This window comes from Talpa europaea (assembly GCF_964194135.1).
Source record: "Talpa europaea genome assembly, chromosome: 3".
NCBI lineage: Eukaryota > Metazoa > Chordata > Mammalia > Eulipotyphla > Talpidae > Talpa > Talpa europaea.
The window spans coordinates 52187288-52202589 of record NC_140069.1 but is presented as its reverse complement, the minus strand read 5'-3'; the positions used below and the strand labels follow the sequence as shown (position 1 = coordinate 52202589).

At 32.9% G+C, this 15302-nt stretch overlaps 1 protein-coding gene across 1 annotated transcript in view; it reads right to left on the bottom strand.

Moving 5' to 3' along the window:
• Window positions 1–988: 988 nt before the first annotated feature.
• Window positions 989–15302, bottom strand: part of MYBL1 (MYB proto-oncogene like 1) — a gene marked incomplete at its 5' end in the record, with an annotated part of 32846 nt that continues 18532 nt past the window's right edge. The window contains 10 exons of the mRNA XM_084230145.1: window positions 989–1279; window positions 2510–2689; window positions 3113–3214; window positions 3303–3419; window positions 6317–6431; window positions 6859–7001; window positions 8746–9114; window positions 10991–11224; window positions 13705–13809; window positions 14453–14524. Of these exons, the coding sequence (XP_084086271.1) occupies window positions 1151–1279; window positions 2510–2689; window positions 3113–3214; window positions 3303–3419; window positions 6317–6431; window positions 6859–7001; window positions 8746–9114; window positions 10991–11224; window positions 13705–13809; window positions 14453–14524 (1566 nt within the window). The 3' untranslated portion in view covers window positions 989–1150. The remainder of the gene's footprint in view (window positions 1280–2509; window positions 2690–3112; window positions 3215–3302; window positions 3420–6316; window positions 6432–6858; window positions 7002–8745; window positions 9115–10990; window positions 11225–13704; window positions 13810–14452; window positions 14525–15302) is intronic.

Sequence of the window (15302 nt, the reverse complement as noted above, 5' to 3'; positions counted from 1 at the left end):
AAAAGATAATGTTCTCTACTTCTGAAACATTGAGTAAATGTAGTAAACTAAGTGCAGACTGTTTTTAGGGACCATATTTTTAAAGTACCATATTTTTAAACAAAATGCAAAAATTTCAAACAAATATACAAATCACCAGATTAATTTATATGACCCCCCATATAATTTAAAAAGAAAATATTAAATTATTTAGTACATTTTTAGAACTACTTTATAACCAACATGATTTAAAGGGCATAGTGCAATATTTAGGTAGATGTGACATACAGTATAGATTTTGTATTCTTTGCAGCTATAACTCACTACTGTCTCATACTTAAAAGTCAAAATTGTTCTTTACTATGTCAGTTGTAATATGAGGCAACAATACTGGCTTCTAGAAACTCTCTGTATAGGTATAAATATCTACATTTAAGCTTTTAAAATGAAAATAAATTATAAAAACAGACTTCTTTCCAATTTACAAAGTTTTCCTGCTCCTACATACTGTACAATACATTCAACAAAACTCTCAGCTCTTCTGAGATTTATGAAAATACTGACTCTTTTACTAAGGAAAAAACACTTCTCAATGTTTTTGTTTAGTACTATATTCAAATAAATACATTTTAACACTGTAGTTACTTTTACTGTTTTTGAAAAATACCGTTAGTAGTGCAATTTTCCATCCTTCCTTAAATTCCTTTCTATGTGTTTCTTTGTAAATGGTAGCCTATGTAGATCAGCATGAGGACAAAAAAGTACTTCATAAAACCATGCTGCTTCCCCATACATAGACTAATTTCAGAAATCATATATACTTACAAACCTATTTGTAACCAAACCGCAGCCATCAAGAGTAGCGACACCTATCTTCTGAAGAAAAGATATGAGAATTGACTTTTAGAAGATCATAAACATCCTAATATGACTTTTCCATCCTGTTCTTTAAAAATCATTTTAAAAAATCTTATCTCTTAAAAAATATATTATGAAACTGCCTTCCCCTTACTTAGTGGCTTGGCTTTCTGCTGCCCAATATGAAAAAAAGATGCAAACCGTTTTAGGGCTGTATTAAAACTTTAAAAACCATTCACAAAAATTTCATTGCAACCTAATTTAGCATCGTATACATTAAGGGAGTGGAGTATTTCATCAGTTTTAATAACAATTACAATATTAGAGCTCTTGAAGTGCTGCTGGTAGCTGTATAAGTACTCAAATATCTTCTTGCTTGTTCAGTCATGATAAGCTGGTCTTCTGTCTTCCCATACACCACTGTTTCCCATTCACAATTTGACTAGGAAGAAAATATTAATAGTGATGTGAAAATTAACTAACTACCCATAATACTGCATAATTAGGGTTTTAAAAGTCAATTACTTTATTTGATCATAACTACTGTAGAAATATTTTGATAATGGCATTGATTCTTTTTAAATGTTAAATTTAAAAATACATATTGAAATATTTATAATCAATTTTCTTAAAGTTCATTTTTCAGCTATCTATATTGTATAAAGGCCTGTGAAAGCAGTTTAAAAGTTTTACCCCCACAACATCCCCCCAATCAAATCAATCTTAACATGGAAAGAAATGTCTTTATTGCTTCAACATTTTGCAAAATATTTAAAGAGAGGATGCAATGTCAAAAAATGAGCCAAAGATGCTTTATGTCTTACAAATTAGGAAATAAATTCATAACCAAAGTCAAGTTTACATTTATTTCATCATTTTTTTCCCTTCTTACAAAGGTTACTACATTATAGATAATACCTGCTCTGTAACAAATTTTTCTGAAAAGTTTTGTGTTAAATGCTGGGAAATCAAATCAATTTAGACGCATGAAATGAATGTTGTACATGGCTCTTTGAAGAGCAGCAGCTCAAGATAGAGATGAGGTGACCACATTTGACAGCTAAAGATGTTTTCAAGGAAAGCTTAAATGTTAGGAACGCCAATGCTGCCGGTATAAAGAAGAAAACTTCCCTTCTCAATTAACTCTAAAATTCTCTGGGTTGAACTCTTGAGATAATGAAGTAAAAAAATTTCCATCTTTCATTTGCAGCTACATACTAGGTACTTAGCTCTGGGGGAAAAAAGGATTTTATTTTACAATTTCTGAGCCAAAAAATTCACTGGAAACAATTATACCAACAAAATCAAACTAAAACTGCTTCCAACCACTTACTCTTCCTAAACAGCTATTAAGACTATTAATACTTATTAGGAGATGAGGTTCCAGAAGGGACTTAGATATTTTCAGTTTAAAAAAGAAATTGTGCTTAAGAAATCACCAGAAGAGTCTGTGGCTACAAATTAAATAGTTTAATTTATATGTATACCCTGATGATGAGTCTGTGAAAATTCCAATCTAATTTGAGGGACAAAATAATGGTGACCATTTAGTTACTGTAGTCAATTTTGAATTTTAAAAAATGCATAATTTGTGACCAATAAGTCCAAAGTGATAACTGAATAAACAACAAAAAAAAAATCAAATCACTAAAAGAAATGCAGAAATCCATACCTGAAGATTCTTTTCCAATGTGACAACTTTGGAAGTGTTAGGGTTTGGTTTCTTTTTATTAAATGTATATGTTTTGTTTGCTGAATTTATATCTTGTTTTTCAGGAGTCGGGTTGCACCTATTGTCATGTATTTCCAATAATGGTATCATTAATAAAGATGTTGTAAATATATTTTCTGACTACGAGAGGAAAAAAGAAAGAGGAAAAAAAATAACTACTTCAAAAATGGAGACAAACTGAGGGGCTACTGAGTAAGTGGTAGTGGAAGCCCTATTCATTTCCCTCCAAGAAAGCTTTTGGCTCTGATATAGCTTCTAGTAATGTAGTAAAATTAAGTATTTCATAAATGAATCAGAGATAAGTTAAATTTAGCATTTTCAGAATTGCCATTTTTTGACATCATACATAAGAGGGCTTACTCCTCTCAAAACAAAAAAATATAAAATACAAGAAGTAAATATTCTTTATAGCTAATAGTTTTTCTATGAATTAGGCAGAATACTACTAAAGGGGACTTTTCATAAGTCTCTAATGAACTGGCCACATAACAAGTAACAAACTAGAACTTAAAGCAACTATTAACTAAAAAATTCTTTACAAACCTGCATCTCTGAAATGTCTTCAGTCAACAGTTGAGTACCTGGTTCTTCTTTTTCCCAATTATCTAAGACTAGTGATTTTCTTACTTTCTTCACAGGAGTATGCTAAAATAAAACAATTTATAATAGAAACTTTATGGTAATGTCACTTGGACACATTATGGCTTCTATTAACAATAAAACTAAAAGTTACCTCTTGCTTACAGCTTTTGTAAGTAGATTCATCCTCCTCTTTAAGAAATATGTCTGTTCCAGTTTCTTCTTTTAAAACTTCCCGAATATCTTCTTCCAAGAAGGCAAGTGGCTGTGACTAAATTGTTTTAAAAATTTTTTTATGTCTTTTATAGCAATTTCCTTTCTCCCCATATATAGAAACCTATTTTTCATAGATTCTCATCTCTATATAATTTTCTTCCCAGTTCCTATAGATACCTAACTATATTAAATAATCAGTTTTATAAAAAAAAATAATATTACACATTATAGGCACTGGACAAAGTGAAGAAAGCATGGCACTTCTTTCACTTCAGGCTACTAACAAAAATATTCCATTTTGGGGGAAGCTATTATAGTTCCTGCTTCAATCAGGATCTTTAGAATTAAACAGACAAGAGATTACTTACCAAGCATTTTTATATAAAAATAGGAAATAAAGAAGTAATCAGGGGCCTCCCCGGTGGCGCAGCGGTTGAGCGCTGGGTTGCGAAGCTGCCCGCGGCCTCTGAGGCGCCGGTTCGATCCCCGGCTGCTCCCCGGCCACCGAGGAGGGTCCCGCATGGCGCGCAGACCTCTCCTGCCACCCGCTGCTCCCCTCAGCAGTGTACTTCGTTCCTTCTGCCTGCTCTGCTCCCCGCTCTGGCTCTGGTGAATTCTCTCACCCACCCTCCTGCGCTTCTGACTGTACCCAGTGCATGTATAAACAAAACAAACAAACAAATAAAATAAATAAATAAAAAACATGCCTCTATTAAAAAAAAAAAAATGGAGATCCTTGTTTAAAAAAAAAAAAAAGAAGTAATCAGGACTACTTTAGCTATTATTCTTTTACTGTACTCATTAGGTGTGTCATTATTAATTAATATGTTTCTTACCATTAAGAGTGTGAACTACCTAAGAGTACTGATCATATCTTTTTCATCTGTACCATTCTTTGTACACCTAGCTTTAAACTTAGAGCTGAGACAAAGTGTTGAAAAAGTGCAAGCATGCACGCATGTGGGGGGTGGGAAGGGTGGGAGTACAGGAGGGTATGTGTCTTTGTATTGGAGTGTGAGAGGGCAGGTTTACTGAAAGACAGAAACTTCAGTGTGAGCTGAATAGTTAAACAGTCTCAAAATTTATATATCTACCTTTATATTAAATAGCTAAGCATACCCCATAGGTCAAAAAAAATAAATTATATCAAACACCTACTACCATAACAAAATTCTGCTTAAAAACAAATATATATAATCCTCTCATCCCCCACACGTCTGGCCTATACCCCAGTTCTTGTATGCCTATATAAAAATAAATCTTTAAAAAAAAACCTCATTTCTTATGTCTTATTGCAAAAATAATCATTTTTATTCAATTTAAATGTTGACCAAATGACCTGAGGCACTGTGAAACTTTCAAATGCCTTCAAATAACTGTTTATTTGTCTTACACCAATTAGGCTACCCACCCCTATGGGAGGAACCATATCAGACAGAGTCAACATTATATCCTCAAAACCTAGTCAGTGCCTGGCACCTATTAGGTACTCAGTCAATATTTGCTGGATTAATGATGATTTTTTTTTTATTTTTCTAAAGATTTATTTTATTTTTACAAGAGCTGGGGTACAAGCCAGAGGTGCAGGAGGGTGAGAGGATTCACCAGAGACAGAGCAGGGAGCAGAACAGGCAGATGGACAGAAAGCACTGCTGAGGGGAGCAGCGGGCAAGACAGGAGAGATCTGCCTTGCCATGTGGGAATCTCCCTGGCCGGCAGTGAATAGAACCCGTGCTAAAGAGTCTGTGGACAGCTTCACAGTGATGTGCTCAACCCATTGCGCCACCGGGGAGGCCCTAATGATGAATTTTAAAAACAAACAGCAAAATACTGAAACACTTTAGTTAAATCAATTAGGTAATTTGATGCAATGGAATATTACACAAACTTTAAATTATGGAATAAATATATACATTTATTAATGTAATAATAACTTATTTAAAAGGTTACAAAGAGTACATAAAATGTGATCTCATTTTTGTTATGTGTATATGCATAACCAAAAATCTAGAGAGTGCTAGAGAGATTGTGACTGTTCACAAGAGTATAGAGCTAAGCTGACAAAAAGACTTGACCAATCTTGTATGTACCATTTAAAACCAAACTTCCAAAAACAGACTAGAAGATTTGAGAGTGTGACATGGCTTTAGGTGTTAAGTTGATTAAATCAAGTAAGCCAGACTTTATTAATCTATTCAAAATGTGACTAAAAATAGAACATAACTAAAGTACCCTTGATGTAACCAATATTTTAAATATATTTTATTTCTAATGAACCTAATTTATCAAAAATCTGTATCAGCCTAGAATTTGAATGCCCATGGCTCATCTAAAGTACTTCAAAGTTTTATACACACATACACCCACAGAAAACACTTCTTACCTCTATTAATTCATAAACTACTATTGCTGCCACCACTATTACACAATAGCACCAACTAAACACATACTACTTGAAATCCAGCACCAATCCCTTTATTTCTATTACTTCATTTATCTTCACAACCCTCTAGGATTGTTTTATAATCTCTACCACATAGAAGAGGAAACTGAAATTCAGAGAAGTCTCCTGACCAATCAGTTTCATCGATATCATTAGGAAAGTATATATGTATACCAAAATATTAAAATATTTTATTCTACTACAGGTAACCACAACTAAAAGGTAGGTTTCTATTAAAGGTACCTACTAAATGCAAAGTTTTAGTATTAAAAAAGGGTTACAGTGACACTTGATATGCATTCTCTAGATGATACAAGAATTCAGTATAAGTCAAGCAAAGATTTATTTACAAATCAAAGGAAAAGATTAACATAAATTCAAACACATAAATCAAGAGATAAAATTTTTTATCAGAGAACATCTTTAAAATGTGAAAAATTAAGAAAAATCACAATTTATGTTTTATTAAAAATCAGGAATATTCTTTAAAAAAAAAAAAGTATACATACCACAATTTTAAGAGGTCCATATTTTTTCTCCTGAGCAGCAAGTGCATTCTTAAAAGGAGTAGGAGTTCTTGGTGTGGTACCCAATATAGATCTTCTAATAGTAGGTGTTCTAAACCTATCCAATCATTTAGATATTGGTATTATAGTCAAAATTTGATTTCATGAGTTAAGGAAAGCAAAATCATGATTAAAGTACACACTCATTTTTCTGCACATATACAAGCTTTATTTAAACATTACAGTGTATTGTAAAGAATGCCTGATAAAACTAATTCTTATTCCAACCCAATTATCTAAAAAACAGCAAAAAAGACTAATATAGGAAAAGTACTAAAAATGTTATTTTGCTTGAGATCAAAGTTTTACATTACATTTTGTTGGTTTTCAGTCTCCTAGAGATAGAATAAAAGGTGGTGTTTTTTTTTCTTATTCTGAGTCCCATATGCATAGGGATTATGATCAGTGTATAAACAGACAAAAAGCTAATCTACTCTTAAAAGTGTGCTCCCTTTTTCTCTAAAAATTATTTAATACCTACTTACCCCACATTCTCCTTTTGATCTTTGGGAGTTGTTTCTTTATGAAGAGGAGTTGTAATGAGAACTTTCTGCCCACAAATAGGGGTTGATGTAAATGAAGGATTCTCTATATTAATTTGTTCATTTCCAGGACATGTATTGAAAAACTGAAAAAGAGAGTTTAGAGATATTTTCTAGGCTGGCAAAATCCCTACACAATTATTAAACTGATAATTTTAAAAAATTATTTCCCCATTCCTCTTGGCAAAGAATTATCGGTAATACTACATTTATATTTCACTCAATGTAAATTAAACTCCGTAAGGGCAGGAATTTTTGTTTTGTTTATTACTGTTATAAAACACAATACAGGGGCCTTCCTGGTGGTGCAAGGGGTTAAGTCTCAGCACTATGAAGCAATCTGCAGCCACTGCAGCAAGAGTTGATCCCTGGCCAGGGAGCTGACCCACTTGGCCCAGCAGTGTGGGTCATGGCTCACCCACTGCTCCCCTCAGCAGTGTATTTCAGTCAGTCTGCCTGGTCTGCTCCCCACTCTGTCTCTGGTGAATCCTCTCACCCACCCACTTTCCCCCACCCACGCCCTGCAACCTCTGGCCTATATCCCTGCCCGTATATGCATAAATAAATAAATCTTAAAAAAAAAAAAATACAAAATTTTTTTTAAACAGGGTATAATCAAATAGGAATCTATAGATACCACTAATAGCTCCTGTAATAAGTTTTATTTTATTAATAAGCAATCATAAGTCCCCTTTCTATGAGAATATTTTGAATTCAAAATTTCATATAGTGCTATATGACAAAAATATAGCTACCTGGCAAATTTGCCTATTTATTAGAACACAGCTCTGACAAGCTTTGAGCAGTCAAAATTGATATCAGAGTCCACTTTCCAAATGACACAAGTTATTCATTAGATCTTAATTTACTTACAACTGTGAAATACTGCTTTATTTTTGTAGCCAACAAATTAGAAGCAGTGGTAGGAAGAAGTGATAACTGCTTTAAGGTTACTTATAACTGGAATGAATTCTAACATCCCTTTCTGGTTCCTGATATCTGCAATACATTTAACCCTGAAATTAGCAGTCACTCTCTTAAAACCCTGCAGAAGGGTCCACATTTATAGGATGCAATCCAAAGTCTTTGACAAGTACATAGATCTTCTGTAGTCATGTCTCACATTTCCAGTCACTTTACACCTAAACTTTACACTTAAGCAAAAGTTGGCAGTGTGCCCAAATCTGATTCTCCTTATGAGGATGCTTTTTAACTCTGAGGCTGGGGTGGGAGTTGGGGGAACACTATTCACATTGTAGTCTATGTAAATGGCATCCCCTAAAGCATGGGGTGGAGAGAACACAGTGGTTGTATACTGCCAAATCCTACTCATCTTCCCAAAGTCAAAATAGTAATTGTCTCCAATAATTTCCAGGATCCTCCAAGTTTATTTGACCATTAAATTTTCTTATCCCATAAAACTTTTTAACTTCTGTCAAGATACTTTCAAATAAATACCAGTTCCATCTCTTTCTAACTGTAACCTTGGACAAACCATTTAACTTCCGAATTTCATTCCACCTACCTCCGAAGGGTCTTTGAAAGAGAATTAAAAATGTTTAGCACACAGCCAGGAACACTGCACTCATTAACAGGTAAATCGCCCTAATATAACTATCTGCTGCCCAAAGACATAACTACAGGAGAAATAGGTACTTTCAGATATCCCTGGAAAACCTTCTGACACATGAAATCTTACAGTAAGCAATTATATACAAACACAATATTCATCTTTACGATTTAGCAAACAATAAACTGCTAATATATTAAAGATCTAATTTAATCTATCTTATCCACATTTGGAAACATAAACAAAAACAACACTACTACCTGTGAAGGAGAAAATGGTAGTGTTTTCACCGGTGTGTGTCTTAGTGCTGTATTATTGCCGTCATTGAATGACCCGTCACCAAGTTCATTGCCTGGGGACTGACCCACTCGCATTTTTCTCTTCTTTCGGAGAATGGTTGGTGGGGTGCTAAACTTGGTCACGTTTGGTGATGTCAAAGGAACAGCCTCACTGTCTGAACCATTACAACTGTTTTTTTTCCCTTCAAGTACAAGACTAACGTTAAATTGACATTCCATGGTTCCTTCGTTGTGTTGAATTCGCATTAGTTTAACTGGGGTGGATTTCACAGGAGAAGTAGCAGCATCAGAAAGATCAAAACTGGTAACATCACTCCACGCTACAGGATCCTGCAATAAATTATTAACTAAAGTAATTCTATCACCTCTTTAAATCTGATCTTGAAAGAAGATAATATTAATAGTTAATTACTCATTTTTATCAGTAGAAATAGACTTTTCTTGCCCATCATTTTTAAAGCAAGACCATTTGAGAGGAAGAGATTATAGTTTTATTAAAACTCCAATTTGCAACATTCCAAAATAATATTTCAACTAATCCAGTAACTAAAGCTGAATGCCAAAGTATTTTAAATTAAAAGGAACACATTATTTTCAATAATTATCAAAGGGTACAATTATCATATATTCCACATCTGAAAAAATACTATCACGCTACATAATCATTAAGTAATGTATATGAAACACCTTCAAAACAGTCATACACTTTAATCTAGGAGATTAGTTTAATTTCAGGACATAATTAAGATTTTGCACAAAGCTTTATGTAATATGTTCTATAATTTGTAAAACTGAAAAACTGTACTGTACACCACCTAAGTGTCCATTAATAACTATATATTGGATAAATTTTGTTACATTCATATCATAGAATACTATGAAGCCACTGAAAACTTAAAAAACAAGAAAACATACATGTTCATGATATAATGTGGAGAAAAAAGTCTACAAACATAATGCATAAATGTATATTGGGTTTAAAAATATAAGCATACAAGATATGCAAACCACCTAAATGCCCCAGAACTGATGAGTGGATCAAGGTATGATATATCTATATCTATATAGATACAGATATATACACAATGGAATACTACTCAGTTATGAAAAAAGATAAACTCATGCCATTTTTATTAACATGGACAGAACTAGAAGGGATTATTCTAAGTGAAGTGACTCAGATGGAGAAAGATGGTTTCACTTATATATGTAATCTAAAAAAAAAAAAAAAAACAAAGGATCAGATAAAGACAAACTGTGAGAGACCTACCCTTGAAAGTAGATGGTAGATATGAGACATTCAGGAGAAGAGATGGGGAGAGAAGAGGGGAGAGTGGAAAACAGAGGAGAGGGGAACACAATGGAATATGGTAAAGGACTGTGGGTGCTTTGGTGGTGGAAAAACTACGGCAATCTCACCTGAGGGGAGAAGCCCTATATCGTGAAAAAATAAACAAGGATGTTTAAAAAATAAAAATAATAGGGGCCTCCCTGGTGGTGCAGCGGTTGAGCGCTGGGCTGCGAAGCTGCCCACAGCCTCTGCAGCGCCGGTTAGATCCCAGGCTGCCGGCGAGGGTCCCCGCATGGCACGCAGACCTCTCCTGCCACCCGCTGCTCCCCTCAGCAGTGTACTTCAGTCCCTCTGCCTATTCTGTTCCCTGCTCTGGCTCTGGTGAATTCTCTCACCCTCCTGTGCTTCTGACTTTACCGAGTACTTGTATAAATAAACAAATAAATCTTTTTAAAAAAAAAAAAAGAACATTGGCTTTAAAAAAAAAAACCAATAAATTAAAATATAGGCATATACGTGTGTTTTATATGTATCGAACACAGCCTAAAAGGAAATACATCCAATTATTAACTCTGGGTTTATGAAGGATCTTAATTTTCTTCTTTGCAGTTTTCTCTAGTTTCCAACCCTCTCTAATATAGTTGTATGATTTATGAAATAAAAAAGTGAATTGTTAAAATTTTAATTTTTAAAAATCTGTACAAAGTTAAAAACAATGCTATACAAGGTATAAAACTGAGAAAGAATATTTAAAAAAAAAAAGCCTTTGCCAGAAGTCACTGCAAAATAGAACAAAAGTTAAGTATGGTATGCAAAGTGATGCTAACCATAAAACTGGTCAGGGTCCACTAAAGTTTCTGAACATCAACCATGTCACTAAAAGTAAGTTTTTGATAATTGTGATTTCAAACTTACAGATTCAATAAGTTCTAGAGTCTCTGCAAATTCTGGGATGGTCTGTAGAGAGGACAGCACAGCATTTGCCTCTACGGCCAGGAACTTTGTGGGTGAATTCTGCTGCGCAGACACAGTCTGATTTTCATCCATACTGTAAAACTCACTAGTGTGCTCCTCGAGGCTATTTAGAGTATTAGACATGGTATCATCCATGAGGAAACTACCAGACCAGCTAGAAAAGCTTCCAGGCTGCTAAAAATACAAAAGAAATTTGAGTATTATTTTGTCATTCTCAACCTAAGCAAAAATTTGGATTTTTAAGTAGGAGATTTTTTTCTAAAACAACATATTTCACAATATATCAGCTAAAAATATACTGACAAATATACGGTCCCTTGCAAAATTGATATAAATTTTTTTCATTAAACCTTGTATCTTGACCATACTTCTTTTTTCTAACTAATTTTTTTAATCTATAATCATGGCGAGATAAAACAAGTATGAATATACAATATAAACCATAAACTCCTAGAATCTGGCCTCTTTCTACCTTTTAAACTTCATCTTCCAACCCTCTTCGTACTATAGTGCTTGCAATTCCCTGATTAGTTAGTCTTTGACTCTGGGGTACAAGTACTGCTATTCCCTATCTAAAATGCCCCTCATCCCTACCAATTGACCAGGGAAACTTTTAAGATACAATTCAATATTAGAAAATATTCCATCTGATTATATACTTTCATCTGTTCCATTTACAGCAGTGTCCTAACTCATCTACCTTGTTAATACACAATCATATCCTGTCTTTTAAGTCTGAGCTCAAATTCCCCCATAGGCCCTCCCCAGAGTATCTAATTATTAATTAGACAACTCTCCTATGTACTCCCAAATAACTTTGTGCCATAGTTTATCACATTGTATCCTGTTTCTTGTCTATGGTCCCAATGCAGAGTAAATCCTCTAAAGTCAGGATCTGTATCAGATGTACACTGAGCAATTTACTTAGCATATGATTGTAGCTTCCTAATATCTCATTAAAAAAGAGACCTCAAAGACCCATGATTGAGAAACAACATGTATTTTGAAAGTTATTAAGAAGACTGAACCCTAAGAGTTCTCAGTATAAGGGAAAAAACATTTTTTTCTTTTTCCTTTTTTTGTTACCTATATGAGATGATGGATGGGATGTTATCATAGCAAACATTTCACAACATACATATAGCAAATAATTATGCTATACACCCTAAACTTATACAGTGATATATGTCAATTATATTGCAATGAAACTATTGGAAAAAGAAAAAATATATAAATAAATCTGCTCAACATGGGGCCACAGGTATGAGCAATCAAAATGTGGCTAGTGCAAATGGGAGTTGAATTTTAAAATTTTATTTAAAATTAAATGTGGTTTTAGTAGCTACCATAATGTAAAAAAGCACATTTCCCAGGCCATAGGAAGCACTCAGTAAATGGTACCTATTACTATTAAAAAATCAAAATTACTAGAATGTGCTAGAGATTCATAATAACAAAATACTATGTTTCAAATTAAGGTGGAAAGTTTTCAACATTATTGCATAACAAATTCCACATGTTTGAAAGATTCCTAAAAATAAATTAAAACAATCTTATATCATAAGCCTAGTTGTCTTCTGAGTTTACAATCCCTTTCTGTAAATAGCTTCCAAATTATATGTATTTTAATTGAACTTGCAGGTGGGAAAAAGATTTAAAGAGAGACGTTACTGGACCTACTGGAAAAAATATAGGGTTGCAATCAATACATACCTAAATCTGAATCCCTAACAATAAACCACGAGCTAGAACATAGTTAATGTAAGAATAACTAAGAATACATATAAAACACCTACAATAGTGGAACATAATGGACACTCAGTTAAAACAGCAATTACTGTTCTCCACATAATTGTTAAGAAGAATAAACTTTATATGTGTATGGAGTCTATTCTACTGAGGGTAACAACTTTACTAGACTCTCCAATCTCCTTCTTCAAACAGATATTGATGAGAATCAGCTTCAGAAAGCAAGTTAAAAAGATTGGTAACTTGTCTCCCTTTCAAAAGCAAAAGGCCCATCTATCATAGCCTTCTTAACTGAGGTAGAATGATTACCATTTACCCTAATTTAATACTCCTACCTACTCTCATCAACCCAATCTCAGACAATAATTTTCAAACCTGGTTACCAAAACCCAACATCCATATAAAAATTTCTTTAGAAAGCCTAATATCTAAATGTCCCCTTTTACCATACTGCTATTAATTTTTTTCCAATTTACTGAAATCTAAACATAGTAAATAGGAAAAAATTTTCAAAGACAACAAAAGTAATTTTGGAGCACATAAATTTGTACTCATCTATTAAATCCTTTTACAAACTTCATTTTTTTCTATTAAAGGCATCATTACATGGAATGTCAAAAAAAAAGAAACCAAAGCCTAATCTAAACCACAGCTTAAGTCAACTTGACATTTATGACTCAAGAAGCATCTTAATACAGGATGTTGTAAAATACGTTCAAAGAGACGCATATTCTACCAGGCAACCTCAAATTTGCAAATCAGAAACTATTTTAAGTCCATATTAAATCTGAAGTCATACTGAATATGCTTTCCACTTGTCAACATGAAAGTCAATGTCAATGAAAACAGTAAAAATATATAAAGCATAGAACAGTAAAACCTAAACATTTAAACTTATTTCTTACTGATGGAACTCGCTTTCTTCTGACTTCATTCTCAGCTGACATAAGAAGCAATTCAAGTTCCTTTATTTTTTTTTCCTTATCAGGATCTTCATCAACAAAGGGTTGCTAAAATAATTAAGTAAAAAGACAAAAACAGGTTACTAAACTAATTAGTGAGCTACTTAATTAGCTACTTAGTAATCAGTGTTTTAATTTTTTATTTTTTTTTATGTAACATAAAATTTTTTCTCTAATAAAGTCTAACACTGATAAATTCCAAATATGCGCTATCACAATTCCTTTGTTATTTAATGAGCTACTGGTAAATATTTTCAATTTGAAAGAAAAGATTTCGGAAATTTAAATATATTTTTAAAAACTTATATTGTTATGTTTGGAGTATGTTTTAATTTACTGAAACTTAACACATACATATTCTATCCAATTTAGCAAAAATGTGTTCATTCACAACATGAAACTTTAAGTTGGAATAAAAAAACTACCTTATTGGTGCTCTTAACTACGTTACATTTGTACAATTTACGTTTCTCAAACACACTTACCAGCTTTTTCCTGTAAGGTTATAATATTCAAAGTAAACAGGTATTATTTACTTACTTTCAGTGCTTATTGAGATGATATTCAGAGAGAATTATTTCTGTTCTAGTTTTGTTTCATAAATAAGGAAAGAGGCATAGACTTTCAAAAATACATTTCCAAAGCATTTTTGGCTGGGGGGGGGGTGGGGTAGTTATAAATAAAAAATTACCTGAATAAAAGCAGAAGTCTGAACATGTTCTACACAATTGCCTTCAGATGACACATATTGGTAACCTGGGATCTAAAAATTAAAACATAAACATCATAACATGCAACATTATATACATTTTTGACTCTGAGGGAAAACACAAAAACTCTACCAATATAGCATTAAAAACTCAGAAAGTAGCTTATGAACTTTTAAAATGTATACCTATTATAATATATCCAATAACTGCATCTTTCTTAGAATTTACTGATTAAAAGTCATTGACACTTAAGAAAGACCTATCTTTTCCCAGATGAAATATGAAAACTACTTGACCTAGATTAACCAGTCTTCCTACTACCTACAACAGCCATCAAATATTTTTTAATCAGCTATTAGACATTTTGCTCTATCTATTGGAAAAGACAAAGCAATTGTGTTCCTAGCTTTCAGAAAAGGATCTGATTCATATGAAGCACTCAAAAAGACATCTAAAGCAAGTGTTTTAATTTCGTATTTTCAACTCCTACCACCACTCCATGCTAATCTCTGGGTAGAAAGATAATGAGAACAGAGGCTTCTTCTGTTATTTGCCTTAGAACATCAACCTTTCAAAAAATCAGTAAAATAAGGTAAACAATTCTTAAAGTATAAGAAATATCCTTATCTTTACAACATATTTTTAGATCATTGAAACACTCCCCTGGCCCAATAAGTTTTTAAAATTATCTTTCTATGAGTTAAAAAAATAAATTTAAATAAACTTTCTAAGCTAGAAGAATGTTTCAGTTTATGCTGCTGAAATCTAGGACTCTAAAGAAAAATGTAAAGAAACAGACAATAAAAAACCTTAAGGTATTATGTATCAGTA